The sequence below is a fragment of the Micrasema longulum genome, unplaced genomic scaffold (genome assembly GCF_059751315.1).
Source record: "Micrasema longulum isolate JH-2025_06_02 unplaced genomic scaffold, ASM5975131v1 h1tg000279l, whole genome shotgun sequence".
NCBI classification, from domain to species: Eukaryota; Metazoa; Arthropoda; class Insecta; order Trichoptera; family Brachycentridae; genus Micrasema; species Micrasema longulum.
The window spans coordinates 329,362-355,575 of record NW_028277483.1 but is presented as its reverse complement, the minus strand read 5'-3'; the positions used below and the strand labels follow the sequence as shown (position 1 = coordinate 355,575).

The window sequence follows — 26,214 nt, the reverse complement described above, 5'->3', positions numbered from 1 at the left end:
ACAAATGGTTAATTTTCTTCGTTCTAAATATTTTTGTAAATACGCTTATATGTCTTCTTGCCCATACTTATCATCGTTTAAAAAACACCCTATATAGAGACAGATTTGTATTTTACACAAAAGCAGAAAAAATAATATTTAAAGAAGAATAAGAAAAATTAAAAATATGAAAAAAATCATCTTAACATTATTGTTATAATAAAATATATGGGTATACTATACATATACCACATATGTATATTGCAGTAGAAAGAACATGTTCACATATTGAAAAACAAAATTGAACGAGTTTCCGTTTAACATTGAACGACAATTTGTATGGCGGGACTTTTGCTTCCATTGGTCGAATAAAATACTTGAAATCATTGAAGCATTTAATTATTTTCACCATAGGATAAAATATCTACGAATGTCTCGGAACCCATTTGCAATCATCTCTTACATTATCCGTAACGAAAGGCACAATAGAAATAAGATAGATTCTAGCTGTTCGATTGTATGAACAGTTCTTTGAGATATCAAAATATGCCGACTTTTAGACGAACTCAAAATTTTATTCATGATTTCTACCCCTTAATTTTAATGTCATCTAATGATTCTCAAAACATTTTTAGTTAAGTAACTTACATGGAGACAGATAAACAAAAAGTTAAAAGTATTGGTGAAAAGATAATATGGAAGTAGGAATAGATGTATGACTTGTTGATCACGTGTTTAAATAAGTAGGTACACGTGTAAATCCATCATGCTGCCTAGGCTCGATCAAAAAGAATATCTTAATTAAAAGTAAATTTGTAAATGATTGACATAAAAATAAATATAACAAATATACTGTTCGGCTGATAAGTTGTGTAGGGGTTGACGCGTTCGCCTACCATTCTTGAGGTTTTGGGTTTGATTCCTGGTAGAGAAGACGTGAAATATCGATTTGAAAGGTTTTTTAAATACTTTATTTTATTACAAAAATATATTTAAATATTTCAAATACATAACATCAAGTGTAAAAATGAGTTGTATCGGTTAATTGACAAATTTAAAAAAGAGCACCAATAGTAAAACAAATTAGTGATTGTTATACGTCATTCGCAAGAAAATTTTCTGTTCCATAAGATATTGCATTGGCTTTTAAGTTTATTTGATTATAAGTCTTCGAAATGGAATGTCAAGTAGACGAAAGTGAGCACTTTCGGCACCTCAACTCGCATATATTTGCGTTCAATTGAGGGAATAAAGTTACCAAAGCTGCTTGATATTTGCGCAGTTTATGGCGAAGATGCAGTGAATTTTGACTAATTTGTTGTTATATAATAACAGAGATTAGAATATTTTCTTTTGAATGACTTATAACCTTTACCATTTTTTAAAAATCATCCCATGTATCGACAACATTGACCCTGAAAAATCTACGCACCATAAGTTTTTGTTTATGGCGTTCTCGAAGTTTAATTTATCTTCTGTAATGAGTAACGGAAATGTGGATGTTTAAACATAAGCAGAATGGTAAATGTTACACCGTGTGTAAAATGGCCACCTAAACCAGCCAATGAGAGGTCATAAGCCCTGTAAATGTCTAGACTTCTATATTACCTTCTCAATAATGTTTTCCCTCTCTGTTGCAGCAAATTTAAATCTAAATAACTCCCAAGGGAGGAAATCCAACCGGTCTACAAACATTAAGACATACTAAAAACACTGTTGATTAAACTAACTGGTAAAAGAAATATAAAAAAATAAATTATTTCCAAGCGTCGCCTCATAGGTGGTGAAATGGTTCAGCCAGTTGAATCTCACCCCCATGACAAACGTTTCAGCTCTTTTACTTCACAAAGGTTAAAAGATGAAAGGGTTAGCGAAATTAGGATGTTTAAACACAGGCAGAATAATGAATGTTACACAGTTCGTCAAGTGGCAATTGCAAGTCATAGTCATAAGCCCTGTAAATGCCTAGACTTCTAAATTCCCTTCTCAAAGGTGTTTTTCCTCTCCGTTAAAACAAATTTCAATACTGTAGTGAAATTGAAAAACCCGCGGTTGTTTTAAACAGAGCAATGGATCGTTAATAATGCCCGTTCACCGTTCAGCATTAGGTGCTTTATCTAAAATAGGAACCTTGTTTGGTTTAATTACTTTTATTTCTTAATTACAAGAAGCACTCGGCGATGTCGTTCTGGCCTTTGTCAAATTACCCATCCAATCCGGTCGCCCGACGGCTGTTAGCGCGACATAAAAAGACACTTAACAATATAAAAGTTCAGAATTCTTTCCAAGTATCCCACTCGCGCTGTGTTCCTTTGGAACTTAACCGTTTCTTAATACGGGCAACGATAATTTGATGCACGCTTGTATGTATTTAACTTAATCGATTTAGAGATGTACGCGTTACCGTGGCCGACATCTTGTAGGACGATGGTTCACGATTGTGATCAAATTTTATATTCAAGTCCAAAAGCTTCTTGGTTACCCGCCTCTGAGTAAATTAGTAAGTTATCTAAAATCATCACTAAACGTTTGAAGAAATAATACATTTTTACAACCAATTTGATTTTCAATATTATTAAGTAGTCCAATGGTTAGCTTAGTTAGCTCAATTTTCAACGTGGTTTTTTTTAAAAACGTGTTATTACATAGTTCCTGTACACTCGAACCCGCAAACAATTTTATTTATTTTCTTTTTTCTAGATTTAACGGTACAAGTACTATTTACAAACTTGCATATTTAATATTTATATATAGATTGGTATTTCGCACATAAAGATTATTATATAGTAAATGATACAAACTCAATAACTGAACACTAGATAATGTAAAATAAACTCAATTTACAAAATAACGGTTCCTTTTTTTTCATGCTGGAAGTTTGGTTTGGTTTAACTTGTTTGGTGTACTTACAAAAAATGGAACAATTTTGTAAGAAATTTTAATAAAACATTGTACATTATCAATTTTGCATTAATAATACCACATGCTTTTGGTTAATATTATAGTATTAAACTAGGAGCACATAAGTTAATAATGTTTGTTTTATGCTCTTGTAAAAACTTGTACGAGTACATACTTATACTAAAAAGCAAGACTTACACACGTTTTCGTGACGTTTTTCGTGACGAAAGAACGAACGCTTTTTCAGCATAATTATTCGAAATTTAAGGTTGTCACCTATAATAGGGCGTGATAATGGGGTCTATGTTTTTACATGGCCACGGTGTCTGACGACGGGAATCTTTTTGTCACTATCACGTCCGCAATTTCCAGGAATAAGTCACCAAAAGCTGTTGGAAATCTTTTGTCGAGATCACCGCTGATTGGATTTACTCATTGTGGCGAGTGGCCGAGAAAAGTGTAACGCCCTAGGGAGAAAACGACACTGTTGAGAGGACAATCATATCTTTAGTGCCGCATCCGTATGGGGCTACGGACAAAGCGCCGATACCAGATCAATCGATAAGTACAGCGGAGACGGCCAAGAAGTACTCTTTAGCTGAGAGCGGTGATTTGTAGATCTATAGATCCCGATGACGCCACAGAAGGTATCAATAGTCGAACCCTGGTAGTCACGGGCTGCCAATAATCACCCGCTGGGAGCTTGTCAATACACCGGCTATTGTCAGGTGATTCTTTTGTTCTTTGATCCTCACTTCAAGCGATGTCAATCACGTTTTCAGGCACAAGTCACTAATCAACCCAAAAAAACTAATTATTGAATTCAAAACACTTTAACCCTTTGTTCTCTGAATATAGATTTAGTTGAGTTTTTGAAATTTTTCTTTTTGTGTAATGTTATTGCTTGAATACGATTATATATATATATTTCTTTTTTTAGTTTCTAAACTCTATATATATAAAAAAGAAAAAATATACAGACTTTAATGCCCAGAGAATTGCAATATGCAAAGTTGTTTTTTTTTTAGTACGACATATTTTAAAAAGAAAATGAAAAACCGAAAAAAAATTTTTTTTTTTTTTAGAGAACTCAGTATTTTAGTAGTCAGATGGCAAAAGGGATCTCTAATTTCTTCATTTTCAACAAGTAAAATAAATATTTTAGTAAATAAAAATATAAAACAAAAAAAAATTGGACGAATAAAAAGGTAATTAATAATTTAAAAGTAGCAATAAAATTACATATTAGGGTTTGTAAAGTAATAGTAATTTTACACAACCAAACGGATGTAACTCTACGCAAAACTGATCCCTTTGAGTAATTTGTTAGAATTTATTACTTCAAAATAAGTTCCAAAAAATGTGGGAAAAACAGCACGAATGACGTTTTAGCGTCAAATTTGTACGCACTGTTAATGGAAGCGCAGTCGGCGGTCATAACGCGTGACGTCAAAATAACGTGTTACCAACTGCAAACCATTCTGTATATGTTCATTTTCAAACCCAAAAATTATAAATGAAAGCATGTTTTGTATGCATTGATGGTTATATTATTAGAATCGTAAAAATCTGCTTCAAATTTATACTGTTATTTTTACGTTATTCCCGACTTGTGAAAATACCCAATATACGACTCTTCTTGATAAATAAAAAAAGAGACGAGTTTTTAAATAGGGCCGCATTTTAATATCTTGCCAGATCCTCAAAAAAGAAGAGCAGTTCAAAAAATCAAATTTATTTTATTAAATATATGGCTTATGCATAATAAGTAACGCTTAAAATATAGTTACCTCTATCTGAGAGTTACGAATCGTTTTTTCAGTCATCGTTTTATTTTTTCAGATTCTCCGTTAGACCTCTCTATGTCCCTTCTCTCGAGGGTGCTTCTTCCAATATCCCCGCCCAGTGGAACAGAAGACGAGCACAAGTCTGTATCCGGAGACTCTTTAGCATCTTCAGCAGCCAGCTCTTCTGGAGACATTCTGGAGACAGCCATGACCGTCCACAGGTCACCCAAAGCCCGACCACTCAGAGGAGAGCGAGCCTTATTACCTTGTGAAGTCTGCGGAAAGGCGTTTGATAGACCATCATTACTGAAAAGGCACATGAGAACACACACCGGTAAGTAATACGCCTTAATTAAGTAAAATTAATTAAAAACTTAATTCTCAACATGACAAAGGCAGGCAAGAAAAAAAAAAGTTTTTTTTCTTCAATTAATTAATATACCGATTCTGAAATGTTGGATGATCTGTAGAATAGAACTTTTTTTACAATCTTGCCCATAAATTTCTGAATTATTACACATGTCGGTTTTATAAACATATTCAGTATATTAATTAAATTGGGATACGTTGCTTTGTGATACGTTTGTTTGCGTTGTTGCGTTGCGTTGTGGGTATTGTCAAACTCCGGACAAGGGATTCCCTAGTTTTAAACTCCGCTCCATCACAACTTGTTTCCTATTTTTAAGGCTGTATTCTGATAAAAAGTAAGAAAAATGCACGATTCTGCCATCATATAACGCCGTTTCTTGCGAAAATTTTAGTTTTACTTTTGAAAACTTTTTTTTTTCAACTCTTTATCTTCAAATCATTAAAAACAATTTACTTAAATACTTTGTCTTTATATGAGTCTCAATGTACCCAAGTTTGTTCTAAACTTCAAAATAGGCATATTCTGCAGGTCAAAAGTAATTATATTTTAGGTTCATTCAATTTTTGAGTTGATTTTTCTATCAGAAATAGGTATCTTTGAAAATATTTATAATTATTTTTTTTATTTTTTCAATGGCGCGAGTTTGTAAGAATTACGTTTTAAAATGGCAAAATCATATGATTTTCTACTTAATAAGGTTATTAACAAAAAAAATAAAATTGCACTAAAATTGATATGAAGTTTATTTTTTATATCAAAAATGTTAACACATAAAAATATTAAACGTTATGGGTTTTATTGCTGTCAAATTAGAGAATTTTTGTTTGTAAAAAATCAACTTAATTTTTCATACTCAATGCGTAATCTAAACTTTTATTTTTGCTTTACGAAATTATGATAATTTGTTTCTTATCTTCAGGCGAAAAACCACACGTATGTATGGTATGCAGTAAAGGATTTAGCACCTCCAGCAGCCTCAACACTCATCGCAGGATCCACTCGGGAGAGAAACCTCATCAGTGCCAACATTGTGGTAAAAGATTCACAGCCAGCTCAAATCTCTACTATCATAGGATGACGCACATAAAGGTAAATGCAACTCAAGTTATTTTTTGCTAAAATTAAAATTAACCGTTATCCAAGGATTTTATAAACTAAATTATAAAATAAGAAAATCGAATTTCATTTCATTGTTAATTAATAAATGGAAAAAAACTTGATAAATTGACATGATCTGTTAGCGGCGGTCTTTAACCTTGCACTAGATTTGAAATTAGTTCCAGAAAAGTATACGGCATTCAAAATTAATTTTATTTTTAAGAGAGTTCTACAAATATATTTGTAATCCTGCAAGTAATATCAGCTTTAAAAATAATGTACGTAAAGTGGTAAATATAAATGCATTTTTTTCACTTTGGAATAGCAAAAGCTTAAGTTTACTGCTAATGATACTATTGTGGATGGAATTTTTCTTCTTTACAATTTTTCTGAGACAATAATTATTTTTAGGTTGCTAAATGCTCTCTCGCTAGGCTACTGTTAAATCTTATGTGTAAACTACTAGATGATAATTCTAAATACGCTTACTGTGATTGTTATATTAGCACACTTTCCACTTCTTATGGTGTATAGGATACTGAATCCGTACATCAAAAGCAGCTTATGTCGATTGATAATTTATTACTTAAAATAGAGCAGTTGTATGCCTCAGATGCAAATTCAAGGATATTAAAAAAAATTCTTTGTGTTTTGTATAATTTTGTTTATCATTGGTGAGCTTATTCCTAAATATATTTTTTTATAAATCGGTAAATCGTGTAAATAGATTCACCTTTGCGTTTTGGAAATAAATTTTGAATTAATTTCTCTAAACCGACAATGTGAGCTGACAATGCAGCTAACAATTTATTAAATTTATTAATTTATCACAGAAAACCAACATGTAATGACACTGACTAAGGTGGTGGTGAGTCTTCTTATTTGTAAAGTTTGTGATCCGGAACACTGCAGGCACACACATTTCGTCTGGAGGCGGTGGATGATGATAAACGGCGATGGATGATAAAATGCTTGCGGTGTTGTGTGAGTTTAGGCGAAGTTATAATAACTTTCACGGCTAAAATAGCGAAATACTTTTGTCAATTCAAAGAGGCGTGCTTAACTTTCCGTCGAAAAAGCGAAGAGAGCGCGCGCCAAAAAGTCTAGCCAAACCAAAATGTCCCATCAGGCGTAGCGACCTTACAAAACCAAAATTAGCCAGAATCTACTCACATATGATTCTTCTGGATAAAATACATCGAAACAAATTATCGGCTCAACCACAACCAACAAATCAAATGATTAATTTTAGTTTCTATACGTATCTACCCATGGGAAAAAAAAAGAATAGCATTTGCAATAAGTGTATGTTTACAAATAAATTAATTTGTAACTAGCCTTCAAAAGGAAACAGGAAGTTAAAGGAGAGGAGTGTGTAAGGAAAAGAAAAAAAATGATTTTTAAGGCGCGATTTAAAGACACATACACAGTTACTGTAAAAATATTTGTGGAGATGATTCCACATATAAGTAGGTATACGAGTTTTAAAAGAAGGAGAAAAAAACATATTTGATAGTGGATTGAAGATGATTTCAGTCAAGCCACATAAATAAAATAAATGTACATATTTATATATTTAATTATATTGATGTTCTAAAAGATCAACACGGTACAAAAAAATGTGTTTAGACCTTTTAACGCCAAATGTATTAAATGAGCATGTCGCATTTGCACGTACTAAAACACAAATTTTTCATCTCTTCCTAAATCGCAGTATAAAAAAAATAATTTAATATAGTTACATAAAATGAAACATATTTTTTTTCCCGTATAAGCTTCATATTTTATTACATTATATTAATCTTAAAACTGTAACTTTTCAAAAAAAAGACAAACTCTTGTGCTCGGAGAGTGGCATATTTATTATAAGTGACATGAAAACAAAGACAAAAAAGCAGCTTGTCAAACTATAAACTGTTCTCATGAGTTAGCGTGTTTGTCTTCTATACCATCGATATGTGAGTTCATAAAACAGGAAATATTCTAGTCTAAAACTATATTTAAATAAATTTTTCATACACACCTTCCCAGAAATCGAACCCGAGAAATCTTATGATTGGAAAATTCACAATGTAAATATCCATAATATTTTATTTAAAATTTGTAATGCTCATTATTAATTTATGCAATCACTAACGTTCAAAAATACAATATCAAGCTAGTTCACCCGCATTCATCTAACACCATTCGGAGGATCGATGTATTGAAAAATACGCGTGTTGCTCTCAAAGAGCATTCCATTTAGAATGTACTCTACATGTAATCGGATTTAATTATTGAATATTAATAGCATTACTTAGAGGTTTCCTTACATACTTTATCGCATCTACTAAGATGTTGTTACCGCCACCGGGCTAATTAGACGGGTTCTGACTTGTACGAATAAACGACTTCAGTTTTATACTGCATCTGTCGGAAAATCAATCTAAATGGTGTACTCGAAAGAAAATATCTTACTCATTAGTGTAATCTTGATAATTCAATGTAGTTGCTACCGTTATTTACTAAGTAATATAAAATATATGAAGCCATCAAAAGATGTAACTTTTTTATTGCAATGATAAATTGGGAAGAACTCTCATTCCCTATAGAGTAAAGTGTGTGAAAAACTAAATATGGATTACTTTTATTCAAGGCAGACATTTTGACTTACACAAGACAAATATGACTTTGGTGAATAGATTTTGCATTAGCTTAATCAATTCGGACTCCCAGAGATACACTATTATAAGTCTCGATTTGGGTGTTTTAAGTTATGAAACTTTTTTATCTAAATTACATATGAAAATTATACAACTTTTTTATCTCTTTCTTCCGGAGAAGCCTTTGTATTATTCATTATATTATTTTTAATATATGGTGTAAAATATTGTAAAGTAATTAGAGTAAATTAAACAAAGAGTGTGCGCTCAACTAACTTTTTGTTTTAAAAAACAAATTATTTAAAAACCTACTAACATTTTTGACCATATGAAACACAACATAGTCGGATTTAAAATAATGCATTAGTAAAAGGTGAACGATACCAAAAGTATAAAAAATATACATGAAAAATAACATTTGTTACGTACTCTTTCCTACTGTATTAGGTAAGAGTGCACACAACCGTTTCTTGGTACAAGGTAAGAGTACGCATATAACACAATGTTAATTTTTCATGCACATTTACCTTTTAAATGCTCCAAAACCAATGTAATTAGGGCACTCATCATATCACTATGCTTCACATCTTCCGGTGGCTCAACGTAAACCTCTTTGCAAAGAGTTTTACGGAGGACTTACTGGCTTATTTGATCATCTGAACTATCAGGTGCTCACCGGTTTTTAATTTCTTTCCTGCTTTCTTTGATTTTGCACGTAATTTTTATTACCTTTCCTCCGTTTTCTTCTATTAATTCATGTTTGTAAATTTTTACATACACCTCATAAAAAATTCGTAGTCTTTATGGGCACCCATTTGCCGACAAAACCAAAATTATTCATAAAATGACATCTAGTAAAAAAAAAGGAGTTCACTTTAAAAAATCAAATGACCATTGAACGAAATAAAATAATACTCACACTTGCCAGAGTAGTTCTAGTCTTGTAACAGATTATTTATTTTTATCGATTTTTAGATCAAAACCACCAAAAAACATAAGTCGCTTTTATAAAAATAAATAAATGAAAATATAATTTTTATATGTTAAAACTTATATGTGTTTATATAATATGTATTATATTTTATTTACTAACTTTATACAATTTGTGGAAATCTGTTATTGGTTCTGAGTTTATACACTATATCTGTTTGTTTACTTTGAATATGTTTGTAGAACTGTTGGTTGGAAATGAAATAAAATAAAAAAATAAAAAAAATAAAAAAACGCAAATAAAATAAAAGAAAAGCAATCTAACAAGCATTTTTTTTATTTGAAAATTTATTTATAAACCCTTACGGATTATTACATTCATTTAACATAAAATAATATTTACATTTTTCATTTATACTCTGTTGTTCAAAATAATACTTTTTACATCTTTTGAAAAGTTTGTCTGAGTCTTTTGTTTAGTTTTGTCTGGTAGTTTATTGTATAATTTCAGTCCTTGGTTCATTAGTCTTGATTGTCCTTGTCTACGACATGTAAACGACATGCCAATTGATAGTTTAGACTATAGATAACCGATTATAATTGCAGTGTAAAACAGATTTCAAACGTGTTTTGAATAAATCGCCATGTGAACTCTTTGATGGTGCGCACTCTTTGCTCGCTTTACCCTCCATCTCATATTTTTACATTCAAATGAGCACGCACCTTAAAAGATATTTGGAAGTATAATGTCAATATACAAATAGTTACGAGCATTCACAAATTTGTATTTCGTTTGTATTGAAAAGTTTGTATTTCGCTCTCCTGAAAAATGGTCGATTCAGACATACCACAGTGTACATCTGGGAGTGCGAATTCTCGATAAATAAATATAATATTTGGCGATTATTTAATCAAGAGATGAAGATTAATTTTTCATTTCATTATTTTAGTCTGAAAATAGTACAAACATGAACGAATTGTTAAAAAAAATTAACGTTGAGTGCAAAAAGTTGGAAGTTTCACATATCAATAATAATTATTGAATAGTTATTAAAATATATATGTACTTAAAAAGACATTCTGAGCGTTTGATGGGTTACTTCTACAATAACATCAAAAGATACATAAATTAATGATTGAAACACCTGTAGTGACCATAACAAGAAGTTCCTAAGAATTCCGGTTAAAAAAGTATTGTATTTTAATGATTATCCTCACAAAGGACTCTAGGAACCCATATGTCGCGGAAACAAAACGTGATGACGGCCAAATTACGTTTTTTGTAGCAACAGACCAGGATACCTTTCATTTTGAATTCTGAATACGAATCGATGTTAGTTATGTAGGTATACAAGATCATTAAAACAAATGTTAAAAGGGAACTAAAAAAAAATATAACAAGTCTGTAAAAAGGTATGTTTTGTTATAGAAACTATGTAGATATGTTTTTATATTTTTTAAAAATTCTATGGTAATGATTCTTATTTTTATTCTTAGAGGTGGGGGTAGTGCTATCCTGACGTCACTATGACCTGTAAAGATCTATTGTGACGCATTCTTGTGAATAGTACTCACCCTCCAAGCCCAGGTCTTTGAAGTGCCTGGCTGCTATGTGAAAGGCGATAGTTCTCAATTTAATAAATAGCCCAATGTAATTACTATTAGGTAATTTAATAAACTACCTAATGGTCTGTCCTGACTTCCACATTCCCTTTTTAAAAATTTCCTCCGTCTCTGTTTTAATATGATAATCTCAATAACTTCTTAGGGGGCAAAATCCAGTCTATGTCTACAAATATTTAGAATAAACTAAAAATATTAAACCAATAAGCTCAATCGATAGTTTTTATTCAAATTCCTATGCAGTTTTATATTTTAAAAAAACATTTTAAGCATGTACATTGCACATACATAAGAATTATTTAAAAAAATATTAATTTAAAAAAAGAAAATACTAAATGAATAAAAATGTTTTATGAAGTAATAAATAATATTTCTGATAAAAATATCTGTAAAAATATATATTAACTATCTGAATAGGGAAGCTAACTCTTTAGATGATTCGCTAGCAAAAAATAAATTGTTTGCATATATTTATAACAAAATGTAAATTGAAATAGTAAATATGTAAATAATATATGTACCCATTAATCAATTAAATTTAAATATTTTTTATTCATTGAAAACATTCACATAAAAATATTTTTTTATAAAAATATTTTAACAATAATATTTATTTTCAGTAGCATCTAATGGTGCATTAGAAACTCAATTGCATATCTTAATCAAAATTATTTATCCTTACAATGCACTTTTGAAAGGATGTTGCTTTCGGTTGACCGTTGGTAATATAAAATCATCGCAACGTGTTCTCGCACCTGCACCACTGTTTTTTTCTGTATGCCACGACACGTGTTGAGGAATAACGATACCTGTATAAAGTATAGAGAAACATCTGCAGCTAAGACACAATGAAATAATAATATTACAAACTAAAGACATAAGTCGTACGGTGGTCATTTTAATGGACGTGAAATCGAAAACAATTAATTCCAAATGTAATAAAAAAAAAACAATTTCTCTAACGTAACGATGTTAATATTATTGATTTTTGATTCTTTAAAAAAAAGACATTAATAATTTGTAGCCCTCACCAAAGAAAATGGCTTAATAAAACTTCAGTATAAGTCGTGAATATTCTATCCTATTGAGCTCTGAAGATAGATTCAGTAGATTTATTGAATTTTTTCTCTTTGAAGTTTGTAAAGGAGTAGTAATTTTACACAGCCGCCCTTTGTGACCGCCTTTGGAAAAACTGATTCCCAGTAGTCATTTTTTAATGGGAATTAATTACTTCAAAACAGCCAAAACTATTTGAAAACGTCCAAATATGTACCAACAGTGATTAGTTACATCAAATTCTTTATTAAGTAAGAGAAGTGCCTTTGGTGCCTGGAAGAATGACTAGACAGGTGCCACCGTTTTGTAGCAACAATTCACGGACAGTGTATACTTGTAATGCCGTATTAAATAGACTTCATGAACTCGGCAATAGTTATTCCCACGTATCTGATATATTTAGTGTAGGGTATTGTTCCTATAGAACGAAACTTTTGAACTTTTTCAAAGACGGTGAATGGTAATTATATTTATTTATTCATGCATTTCATATCCAGTTTTTTGTTCACTTTGCCTAGCTGTGTGAAACAGTACTTATGATTTTCTTGTTGTTTTACTGTAGAGTGTTTTATTACTTAAATTTTCTACTGAATATGCTGTTTAATTTTTAGATTATTTTTTAAAATATGAATATTGTATAATTTGTTGTTTAATTTTTTTAAATTTTTTTATCTTGTTTTTAAAACTCATGTTTTTAAAAGAAAAAATATATTTGGCCAAATATGTTAATATTATAAATGATTGTTCAAGGCAGATTTGCCGTTTATGTTAATAAAATGAAATAAAATATATGAGTTATTTTGCACCTGGACAATTTTTTAACAACTTTTTGCAAAAGGTATTTAAAACGAGAAAAGTATCAACGATACACATTTTTTTTAGTTTATTTTGTGAGATTCCTTTTTGGAACAGCCTTTAATTTATAATACAAATCCGTTTTTCAGTTTTCACCATTTTTAATTATGAATTATGACCGGGTTTCGTCAAGACCGACATCGTCATAATTGGTGACTGTTAATTTTAAGTATACAGGACATAAGATTTTGGTCAGTCACCCAGCAGTATGACGATGCCAGTCACGATGAAACCCGGTCATTGGTAAACAGTTTTATATTAAAAGTGGTCAAAAATGAAAAACTTATTTGTATTATAAGATGATTTTATGCAAAAACTCATGTTGTGTCTTCAAGAAGAAAATATAAAGGATAATCCTTATGGATCGTAATTTTCGTATCTTCATAAAATTCAGTGGTTCCTGACATTGTTGTAAACATTCGCGTTTCTCGTTTTTTTATTAACAGAGCTTGCCTGTAAGTACCCGGTATTTTCTACCGCACCTGCTTTTTATTGCCCGCATGGATACAAGTCAGGTTGCATTTTAGTTCTGGGTAGACTTATGGTAAGTTAATGCATTCACATTTAGTCATAAAATAAGCTTACTTATTGCATCTCGAAGGCGCAGAAAACGTTGCAAAAGTTATAAAAATATAAATAAATGCATGAAGAAGATGCTTATCGAAAATTTAGATAAGTGTCCTCGATTCTCTCCTGAAGTAGCTTTACGCAAACACATAACAACGCTGTAATTGATTGGTTGTTCACACATACCTGTGACGTTTCGAAGTAGTATTTTTTTTTCAAACGTTTTTGCCGTACAACGTAAGATGTTAACGAAAACTTTTTTTTTCAAGAAATATTAGCGTTTTTATAATTTCCCAAATATTTAAATTTTGGTGACCATTTTTAACGAGTTGTGAGTAACTCACTATTAAAAAATGGAAATCAAGTTGGGTTAGAGTGGAATTCGAACCTCGGATCTCTGATCCGTGAGTCCGCAACACTAGCCACGGGACCATAACCCGACTTCGCCGTACAATTGAACGTAGTTATGCAGAAAGCAGCCAGCCATAGAAAAAATAAACTGAGATAATAGCACTTTTATAAAATGATAGAATAATTCAATCTACCCAACAGTTGGAATGTTTTTGACTTTGACCAATGATAACCAATAGATACATTAGTTTTTTTAAATTACAAACAAGAATCTCATTAAAAATTTGACCAGTTTTATTGATTTTTAAAATATAGTCAGATTTTCCTAGTGTTGTGGGGTTTTCTGCAAATTGAGAAATGCCGTTTTTGTGAGCGACACTATTTTCAAAAGTGATCATTACCGGTTTTTTGTATGAAAACAGTCTAGCCGTTTTTAAAAGAACATAAAATTGACCTAACTGCACCCGATAACACCAATATATCATCTTTTTAAATTGTAGACTGGCCGCTTTCTGCATAACTACGTTCAATTGCTCCAATTTTTACCGCGTGCACTAAACTTCCGCATTTCGGAATGGAAATATTGACCTGATCAAAATAATATTTTCTTATCAAGTACCATTGTCTATAAAAAAAATGGCAGTTAATTTGAGGCGTTCGGCATAATTTCAAAAATATAGTTTCGCAATCTTGCCGCCCATAGTGTCTCGCGGCCGACCATTTCCGCCCCCAGATGTCTCCCGCTTGTGGTGGGGGAAGAGTTATGGCATCCGATGTTATGGGCGGCTGTGACTTATTCTGTCCTCAACACCGGCAGCTGTCTCGTGCGTCTACCGAGATGGGGCCGGATTTTAAACTGCTGAGTTATGCGTGTGGTACCCAAGTTTGCAACACTCGACTATACTGGCAAACGAGAACCATTTGACGTACTCCTACATGTTATACTAAAATGATTAATTCAATTTTGATGAATTAAAAGTTATAAATTCAACATTTTGAATATTTAAAAATTAATGCTATTTAATAATATTTTAAAATTTTAAAATCAGGATAATATTTTTACTGAAAACACTCGGTGAAAATCAGCACACAATTGACAATAATGACCGGCCGAACCAAGTATTTTAACCTAAACTGAAACTTATTTAAATAAGTTAAAAGTCACTTCAAAACGCCCAAAAACAGGAGTTTTTATTGTTAAACCTTATAAGTTAATTGTAATAAGTGTTTAATAAAATTCACAGTGAAATAAAAGGCATATTCAATGGTTCGTTGTTATGTTATACTAGTACACACAACTTATATCACGTCACGAGCCATAACATGCACCCGAGTACAGCCGAACGTAATCCGACACATCCCGACCGCAGGTTTCGGATGAGTTGATGTTTCGGCCAATTTTTGACCGAAACAGTAGCCGAAACTCGTTTTATTGGCTGAAATTTGCCGAAACCGAAACCAAAACTTCAGTCGCCTAATAATCAAGAATAATGATTTGTTAATTTAAGAGGAAAATAATTTTGTAATTCGAAATTATTGTGCAATGCATTTTTCATTTTATTTTTAATGATTTGTGTTCGCTTTTGGAAAATACTTTACGTCTACGAATAAATGCAAGTGATTTCAGGTGAATAATTGTAAACAACAGGTAAAAATAGTATTACATATGATGCATTAAAATTTACTAATTAATTGTCATAGTCTATGGAAGGATTTATGTTTATTTAGACCATCCCAATGCAATTTTTTTTCTACCATGCAAGACCACGTTTTCTTAAATTGCAAGAGTCCTCGGGTTCGATTCCCGACGATAGTAAAATATTTAATTTAAAATGAAGTTCTTACCCTAGACTATTTCTATATTCCTGGACTGGCACCTGAAGCGTAAGACTGATCAGCTTACCTCCATGTAACAAAAATGATCAAGATACGCTGCGATTGATGAACTTATGCAGTGCCCTATGCACCATTAGTTGCGGAAAGAGAATGGTGATAATAAAAATACTGACTTTAGCAGAAATTAGTTAAACTTAGGGTGTGTATATTTTATTCGAAATACGCTACATATTTAAAATCGAAGATTTGGTAAATATATATTATTTTTAAAACACTTTAAATAGTACTACGTAACTGAATGCCAAAGTAGATAAATCTTCAAGCTGTGTAATAATATTCTGAATTTTCGGTTGTTGACTGGGTAGTTAGTATATCAACAATGATGGAGTGAAAATATCGCTAGCAGTAATTGAATAAACCACCCCCATAAAACGAGTCTTGTAAAGTAATATTCAATGCCGACTTGTCCACTCCATAACTAGTTCCTCAACACCTCGGAATGTTATTGATAGTTGACCATTGTCATAATTATTTCCTCGCTTCACCTGCTTGCACTTCGAGAAAAAACGTCTTTGAAAACCGGTAGCCGCTCGCATTTTGCATTTGAATAATTGTAAATTAAAATAGTTTATCTCAAATGTGCGCGAACATGTCGGATGATTTATTGCTCTTTGGTTTATTCTGTGAATGGTGATGTGTTGTCGTCTCTAATTTACAGCACAACATTGACTTAAGTTTGCTTGATCGATTGAGCTTAATTTAATAGTGATATTTTATCACGGCTTGTATATTTTTCATTAAATTTAATGGGATAGCGAGACTTTCACATTAGAGTTTTTGCGGAGAGAGATAATTGGTATTCAATATTCAATAATAAAAATTGATCTCTGTCATAAAACATTTCCAAACACGAGCGAGTCAGTTTGTTCTCGTGTAAGTGGAGTCCTTAAATTAAAGCCGATATACCTAAAGACGGAAAACAGCGTTCGCGTCGGTAATAAACACACCACCGCCATTGGAAAAGTGTCAGTTATCCATTATCAGGATACTATGAATCTCCGAGAGGTCGTAGGAAATCCACGAGAAACTCGAGAGTGATGCGCGTCTGTCAAGCAACAGGGGTATTGTCTCATCTTGAGCGGCTGACAGCTTCGGATGGACGCGAACGGGAGGTGAAGGCGAATATCCATTCCACGGCGGTACTCTCGATACCGGGAGCACAGAGACTCGGAGATGTGCGGTCACATTATTTGTATAACGTCATGTACACTGTCTAGTACAGTGAGCATTGATAGCGAAGAGGTCGCCGAGAAGCATGACTATTAGACTGGCGGCGACTGATCCCCGATAGAATTATACGTCCGGTGCTGGATTATGTATGGCCTGTTACTTGTGGTGTATTGAGGGTCTCTTACAGCAAGTATCAACACGTGCTCTGCATATCTTCAATACCATAAACTAACTTTTCTCATATTTGCATTAAACTAACTGTAATAAATGATTGATTGCGTACATTTTTTTCATAGTCACGTGCGAGATTGGTAAAGTTCAAAAGTTATTTATTGATGATACGTTATTTATTCAAACAGTAGAGTAGTGGTATCTCAATATAATATGTTATTCGATTGTTAAGAAATCAATATATCTATGAGAGTGTTCAATCTTTTCAAGCGAGAAATGAAAAATAGTTAGTGTACAGGCAAAAAACTCGTCCATGATATAAATCCGGCGTTCAAACAGTAACCACGAACAGAAGCCGACAGAAGTTACATTATAATATAGACATGAAAATATGCGTCACTATTGGGATGCTGTGGAGACCAGAAATGATGTTGATAAGAAATGAATAATCGAGTGTCAAGATGGGGTATACCTTTTCTTTAAATGATTATCATCGCGGTTGTGTTTCAGCTCTCCGTCATTTCATTTCAGTAGCTGAGCGTTTATGAATAATATTAATATATTTGAAATAAAATAGAGCAAAAAGGCGCCCATAGAGCGTGGCATGTTGATACAGTTCTTGATTAAACAGCAGCGTATTTTATTTTGTTGCATCTCGGAAACCATTACATCAGAATGCAACCCAACTAATTTTAAGGCTGATTTACTAGAGTTGAAAATGCGGTAATGTGGAATAAAATCAACGTCATTGTAAAAAATCTTAACCTTATACGTACTTTTATAGTAAATTGATAAAAAATAATACGACGGTATTTTCGTATACGAGAGCAGAATCTTCCGTAATTCCAACAACAACAATTCCAATTATTTTTTATTATTTTTAAAACCTGTAAAATCTGAACCCAGAGACCATTTCTTTCGTTCAACTCATATTTTATTTACTTACGCTCTGATACTTCATTTTCGATACAAGACAGTAATATTTTCTCACACGGTAATGTCCTTTTGTTGCAGAGGACAATGGCCAAAACGCCTTTGATACAAAGGCGGTCAGTATAAATTAACCAGTTAGTTACATGTGTGGTATAAGTACGGGCGACAGTAGGCAGTATGCAGTAGGAAACGCACAAGAGCCAGGTGCCTCCTACCCCTAGCTCGCCGTCTGAGCTCACCGAAGCGTGTTTTCTCACGATACACAATAAGAAGGAAAAAAGGCATTAAACAAATTACGCGTCTTATGGGTTTAAGGTCACAATACAGCCAACCCGTGTAGGTGCCCCCGCACTCGAGTGTGACATCATAGTAGTTTATTATTTATTAATAAGTACGGGTAATATATGTTCGATTAAATATATATATGCCTATTATATTCCCATGAGTTACGAAATTTCAATTTCAATCAATTTTACTTGCCGCAACCAGCATTAAAAACCAATAATATTTATTTATGTATTAGAAAAATCACATAAGCCAAATTACAAACAAATATTCTACTTAAACACTAAGGATAAATCAACCACGCGAAGGAGTGCGGTATAGCGGAACAATTGAGAGGATCTATCAGTTGCTATATAGGCAATATATTATATTGGGTGTTAACGTGACTTGTGTCTGTTTTTTTCAAATTCAATTTTTTCAATTTTTTCAATTTTATCATTTTTTTCAATTTTTTTCAGTTTATTTATTCATATAAATGTAGATTACAGAATGGAATATCTTAATTCGTACATATATAAATAATAAAAACAATAACGTAAATTTAGGGATTTAAAAAAATAACACATAAGTATACATTATATAGAGAATAATATGTTACAAAAGTTAGAGAATCTTGGAACGAAAAACTCCCTCAGAGACGTGAAAAATGTCAATGTCCAAAGTAATATTGTTCAACATAGAGATAGCCTTTCCAACAGGCATAACCATTGGCAGGTTGGTCCTGTATATCGGAATGTGAAACAGTCTATGCTGACGCTGTCTGAGGTAATGAAGAGGGCACAATTAAAATACAACAAATTAGCCAATAATGCATCATCCAATATTATTTTTTTAACAAATTAGTCAAGAATTCATAGTATTTTCATCGTACACTGCACGAATACCGCGAGCAGCTTTGGCAGTTTTATTCCCTCGATTGAAAGCGAACGGAAGGAGGCGTCGAAAATGTTCACTTTCGTCTACCTGACATTACATTTTAAAAGATTGTAATCAAACAAAATAATATGTGTAACATAAAGACAAATGCAACATCTTGTAGAACGGACAGTTTTCTTTGGAATGACCTTTAAACTTTACCATTTACCTTAAACACCTAATAATACTTACAGTTATGTTTTATTTTGCACTAGCTTTTGAGTTTCAAACAGTAAATTTTTATATTAAAATACTACAATTATTATCATCAAACACTTATCCACACCCGATGATGCATAGGGCAATGTATTGGTAAAATAAATGCAGCGTATCTCGATCATAATATAGTCGAGGTACATAAAACATTATAGTTTTTTTTTTTTTTTTTAAAGAAATATTTACGTTTTTATGATTTACCCAAATATTTCATTTTGAGGGACATTTTCAAAGAGTTGTAAATAACTCACTATTAGAAAATGGAATCAAGTTGGGGTAGAGTGAGATTTGAACCACGGACCTTCGGTCCGTGAGTCCGAGACACTAGCCACAGGACCTCAACCCGATTTATTTTAGTGAACATAGTAGGTTTCAGGAAGGTAGAGTGACTACTTACGCTTCAAGCGCCTGTCCAGAGTCAGTGAAATATTGCAGTGAACAATACAACACCCAACAGAAATAAAATGCTGTTACTTTTTAAATTAAACTAAACAAATTTGGTTTAAAATATGAGCCACCCGCTGATCGAAATTGAAACAAGTTTTTTTTTATATTCACACGTGATTGATTAATTATTTAAATACGCTTGAACTATTGAGCTTCGTCAGTTCACATGACCGTAATGTGATTATGATTCCTTCCCTCATGTCAGGAGTTGGGGGCAGAGTCAGCCAGCCATCCGTGAACACCTTAAGAATTATATCTTACGCAATAAAGGTGAACCTTAGACCCCAGTCCGTGAAAACACACATGCTCATTTCCCATAACGCCCCACCTATCGTGTTAACGATCGCATTAATGTCGGAATTTATGAAAACATTATAACCATCTTCAGATAGTAAATTGCAGATTTATTAATTACAGGGACTGAAATATTTTTAATTATGAAAACTGTATTGTTGTTTGGTGAATTGAATAAATAAAATAATGCGCATACTGCTCTTTACTCGATAATAACAAATACCTGCATACCACCTATTCTCCTCAGTTAATCATACTGCGGAGAGACCATAATACCCTCGGATTTCTGTTGGCTGAACTTCATAGTCCTAACGCTCTTTTATGCCTCAGTGAAAAAATTCTTAAAAAAATATCATTTTATCTATATACGAGTACTAGGCAACGCCTGATAATATTTTTCAATGTTTATCCTTTGTTTACAAAAATATTTTAAGTTTGTCTAAATTTTGTAAACAAAATGGAATTTATCTATTTTTACTATTTATTTAACCTTTTGTACATAATGTTACTTAAACATTGGCAGGCTTATTTCCAAATGGCTATTTCTTCCAACCAACCAATAAAATAATAGTTTTATTTTTATAATTCAAGTTACAGAACATATTCACTAGAAAAAAAAGATTAAAAAGCTAAAGATATATAAAAATAGAAATAAACGTATTTGTTTATAAATTACCTTAAATCAAAACTATTACTCAATGGGAAAAAAGGAAAAAATAGGAAAGGGGATAGAGAAAAAAGGAAAGGAGGAGAGATTAAGGAAGAGAAAGGAGATGTTTCTTCAGACGTGATTTAAACAGAGATAATGTAGTAAAATCTTTGATTTATCTATTGGTCTATGTATTGAAACAAAAAAAATGAGTAGGTACCAGCATAAGTTACATTGCAGTGAAGTTTAATAAATGACTGTATTTTGATCTTAGCTCTCTATAAAACGGTCTAATAAAGTTTTATTTTTATGATTTTTCTATTCGAGCACTTCTAAGAAATAGGGCCTAAGAAGGACCCTAAGTTCACACGAGAGTCAAGTACCGTTTACTACACTTGTAATGGGGAAGCACATAAGAATAATAACTTAGCCGCTTCAGTGACCCGATCCTAATAATTACAGCGAACTCATGAGGTGAAGGTAAGGAAAGTAGACCGAGACCAAAGAACGTGTGAAAATATCCTTATGAACTTTCATGGAATCATTCGCAGTAAAGTGCTCTCAAATAATTACCATTTGAAATCCGCTTTTTCAACAACGATTACCATAGTGAATTAAAAAATAGTTAATGGACTAACGTATCCGAATAAAAGAAATAATACGTATGCGTCAAATAGATCTAGAACACTGAATAAACAATTTTAACTTGATGTTTGCACTAAGTAAAAAACCTGAAAAATGAATTCAGGTGCAGATTAGTCCACCCAGTGGTTTATTGAATAGTGCATTTGCCTGTATCTGAGGTCTTGAGTTAGATTTTTAGTTAGACCTATGTAAAATATTTATGTATATGGTGTTTTTTTTGTAGAAAAAGAATGAGAAATACTAAATACAACTAAGAAAATAAAGCTAGAATACTTTACATATTTTATGCGAATAGAGGCTTGAAATAGTCTTCGTGGTTTTTGTAACTGCACGAAATATTATCACAATCCAATAGAGTAACAGAACAAGACGTATTTAAAACATCAAATCACAGTATATGAAGAAAAACTATCAAAAATATTCATGTATTTTTTAAGTTTAGTAATATTTTGAGTGCGTAGATTTTCTCAGTTACCGTTATCAATATGTATCTTTCTTGGGTGATCTTGTGTAAATTGAATTCGTTCCGACGTTTCTGCTCCCATTGTATGAGCCATATTCAGGGTAAACTGTATGTTTTGTAGAAAAAGTATCTGTTTAGTCATTTTTACAGCGTCGCGGTCGGCAGTAGACTTTATAGACACAGGACATCTTTTCGCCTTCAATCCAAAGGTTTGGCATAATCCTAAAAATTTCAGTGGCGAATAATAACTGTAATTGTTATAAAAATGTCATGGAATGCGCCCACTGCTCACTGTGGGACGGAGAAAATTACAAGTACAAAAATACATATTTTTTAAACAAAACACACAGTTTACATTGAAGATGGTTCCTGCAATGGTAGCTGAACGAATCTAACATGCAAGGGATCACCCAAAATACAGGCATATTAATATTTTGACATTTACGTGACTTTTCGTTTTTATTTATTTATTTCAAAGAAACAAACAGTCGACAGTGATATAATAACAACAAAAATACAGTTTAAAGACAGACCAGCGAAGTTTCTAAATAAGAATTATACATATTATTAAATTGTGTTAAAACAAAACGGTGTGTTTATGTGTATTTGTATGAAAGTAACTGTAGATGTGTGTGTAAGTGCAGATGGAGCAAGTGTTCAGGTTTTAGGTTCATTAGGCGATTAGTTTTAAGTTTACCCCTCTGTACATTTAAAAGCGAATTAAAAACGGGACATTTCCTTAAAACCTTCAGTACATGTTTAAAATAGTAGTAAAATATATATTAAGCTCTGAATATTTTTGAAATATTGTATCATTATGAGAAAACAAACTTTCTCCAAATATAGTTTCTTGTATATTTTAATTGCATAATACATCTTTCTCACACTATGCGGGGTTTATTGTGAAGCCTTAATTCACTTGGAATTCACAAAGTGAGACAACGTCATTATCAAAGCACTTTAATTTCTGTTTCATTTAAGTTCCCAAGACGTCGGCTATTGTTTCCGTATGTTTATTAGTTCCCAAAATTTGTATCGTCTTAATTTTTCCAAGTCAGTAATTAAATATTTTCAAATGGTATTTTGTTATTGAAGTTAAAAATATTTTATTTAAAAATCTCGAAAAACATACCTCGATTGAATTAAAACTGAATTTTTGGATGAGGTCCTAAAACATATGGATTTTTTAGTGAAAATAGAGAATGACCTGTTTTGATCCAGGCGTGCTTGGCGAGGCAGGTAATTATTTGAAAAACTAAATCATGTCAAAGATAACTATTCCATTCAAGTTTATCACTAGCATTTCACTAGCTTTTAACTATTTTATAAATACGATTTGATATTACCGATATACTACATTATTATACATTTCCTAAAGTCTTGAGTTGGATATAAATGTTCTTATCTAAATGTTTTTATTTTTACATTATATTATTATGTTTCAGTGCGAATAAATGAAATGAAATTATTAACATATAAACAAAGAATATTTTACAATACAATGATATTTGTTCATAAAACTATAAACTCTAATAATAAAAAAAGGATTTTTGAAAAAAATTGATCGGAACCAGCATGAACACAATCACAATACTAGAGAAAAGAACAAAATTAGACTTCCATTTAGGAAAAAGGCAAAGTCACAAAATTCAATTTTATTTAAAGCAATGAAAAAGTATTACGAAATGGAAAAAAATATTTATGAAGAAAAAAACATTTCAAAATTTAAAATAATGGTCAAGACATATGTGATAAACAATTTATAAATTAAATATATTTGCAATGTTATTATTAGAACACACATAACAATATGTATGATATGTGTGCCCTATTTTAAGATTTAAATAAAAAAAATAAAAAAATAAGATTTAAAAAAAAAAAAAAAAATCAAAAGAATAAAAAAATATTTTTTGTGTTAATTTTGTAACAGGAAATACATAAGTTAAGAAGCAATTCAGCTGTGGTGATTTAAACTCGTGGGAAAAAGTGGAATATTAAAAAAGATTGTGCAATGTTTATGGATAAATTTGGATAATTTTCGTACTCGACCGGTCTACGACACGAATATTATGAATCTTATATAAATAAATTATGACGGCTCATTATACATGCTTAGAGTTTAAACGCGGTAACTCTTTTATGGACTATGTTTTTGTACGTTTAAAATTACTACGAAAACTAGTCAAAACACCATGTGAAGGGCAGTGATTTGACTCCAAATTACATCTCTAATTTATAAACAATTATCTCTCGTTATATTGATTTGACTTATGTTGTTGAAATAAGCTCGCCTTGTGTGTAATTAAACCGACTTGATTATTGCAGCTACCACAAATTTATAACCTACCAAAAGCGAAAAGTAACTTTAACGCGCGTCGAATAACTCTCGAAAGTAGTACTTAAAATACCTTCGGTAATAACTGAAGAACACGATTTACGATTTTACTAGAAACACTCACCCGAAATGATTTAGATTCGAGATTATACACCTGCTTCGCTGTTTGAGAGAAGATATGCAAATGATGTTACCGTATATTAGGCAACCTGTCGATTGATTGATCCAAACCCGTTTGTCGATCATTTCGAATCAATCACCTTTCTTTACGAGCCATCTCACTCGGCACGTTCATGTTATCATAAGGAGAGCTCATTTAGACTATGTAACCGGAAAGACGATATAAAACACACAAGTCTGCCTCGTAAAAAACTGTCTCAACACAACATACTAATCAATCTTGAGCAGTTGATTGAACTTGTAAAATAATTCTCTTTTATATTTCACGTATTCGAATAATGTTGATTTACGCGTTTTCAGCTCGTTTCGTATAATAAATGTATGTTTTAGTCATCATTTTTGACAAAACTTTGAAATAACAGAGTAACAGTTGTTAGAATAGTGTAATAAAATCAAGTGGTAAGACGTGTTTTATACCTTTTAATAGACATGTTTAGCTGTTAAATTGTGACAAATCCCACGTTTAGAATTAAACACAATAAAATTAAGAAAAAAATATTAAATCTCAATCTGAAACCAGCACAGAGGCACACCTCGTAAAAATGGTTTACACGGTCGTTAATTTTAACTGAACGATCAGGACTCCCGATAAAAGACATTCGGTTCTAAATCAAATAATGAACTAAAAGTCATTTTACTGTAAGGAAATCATTAAGATTAGTACTTTTAAATAATTAAATAATTAACGTTATTTATTCGCATCATTTTCAAACCACGATAATAGCAATGGAGGTATAGAAAATTAATGTTGTATTGGAAGGCTTTCAGAATTCAGAATTAAAGAACCATTTACAGGAATTTAGCCATTTCCAACCATATCATTATAAAGCACACAGAAAGCCTCGGGGTGGAGTTAGTAAAGTACGGGAGCGCGCCATTGAGCGGAAGACTATTAATCATGGCTCCATCTTGAGATCAGATTGAAATGCGGCTATTACCAGTTGCCATCGTCGGCCTGAACCACTTCTGCATATCGGATCAGGACAATAAAGAAGTTCTATTCAATTTGTCCGCTATTCGCGATTTCTACTGAACAGTTCAACTATTTATTTTCCAGAAATAATTGGCCTCGTTAAAACATTGAACGAATCCGAGGCGTAATATTGTTTATTTAGGAACTGCGTACAAGCTGTAGAACGTTGAGGATTATCTACGCGTTCTGTGGATCCGAATAGATACCAATTTGTCCCGGCCCATAAACATTACAAATTGCTTTCTCAGATTAATAATAGGCTCCTCGTCTCATCACCTTCGCGGGGTCGGCGCACAATCGACTGCTAAATAATCCAACGTTATCAGAACAATGCAGGCAGCATTATGCGGCCACATCACTTCATAGGGATAAATGACCGAATTCTGAGAAAAAAGGATGTTTGACACTCGATCCAAACAGCGATCGGTTCCGGCGCCTATAGAAGTAATCGAAAATTTTCGGTCCTTTTGGGCGCAGTACGCG

The 26,214-nt window shown here is 32.0% G+C and overlaps 1 protein-coding gene across 1 annotated transcript in view; it reads left to right on the top strand.

The window, feature by feature from the left end:
• Window positions 1–26,214, top strand: part of LOC148282896 (uncharacterized) — a 197,088-nt gene that overhangs the window by 89,634 nt on the left and 81,240 nt on the right. Inside the window, exons 3-4 of the mRNA XM_088224317.1 lie at window positions 4,723–5,001; window positions 5,957–6,126. Coding sequence (XP_088080443.1) covers window positions 4,723–5,001; window positions 5,957–6,126 — 449 coding nt within the window. The remainder of the gene's footprint in view (window positions 1–4,722; window positions 5,002–5,956; window positions 6,127–26,214) is intronic.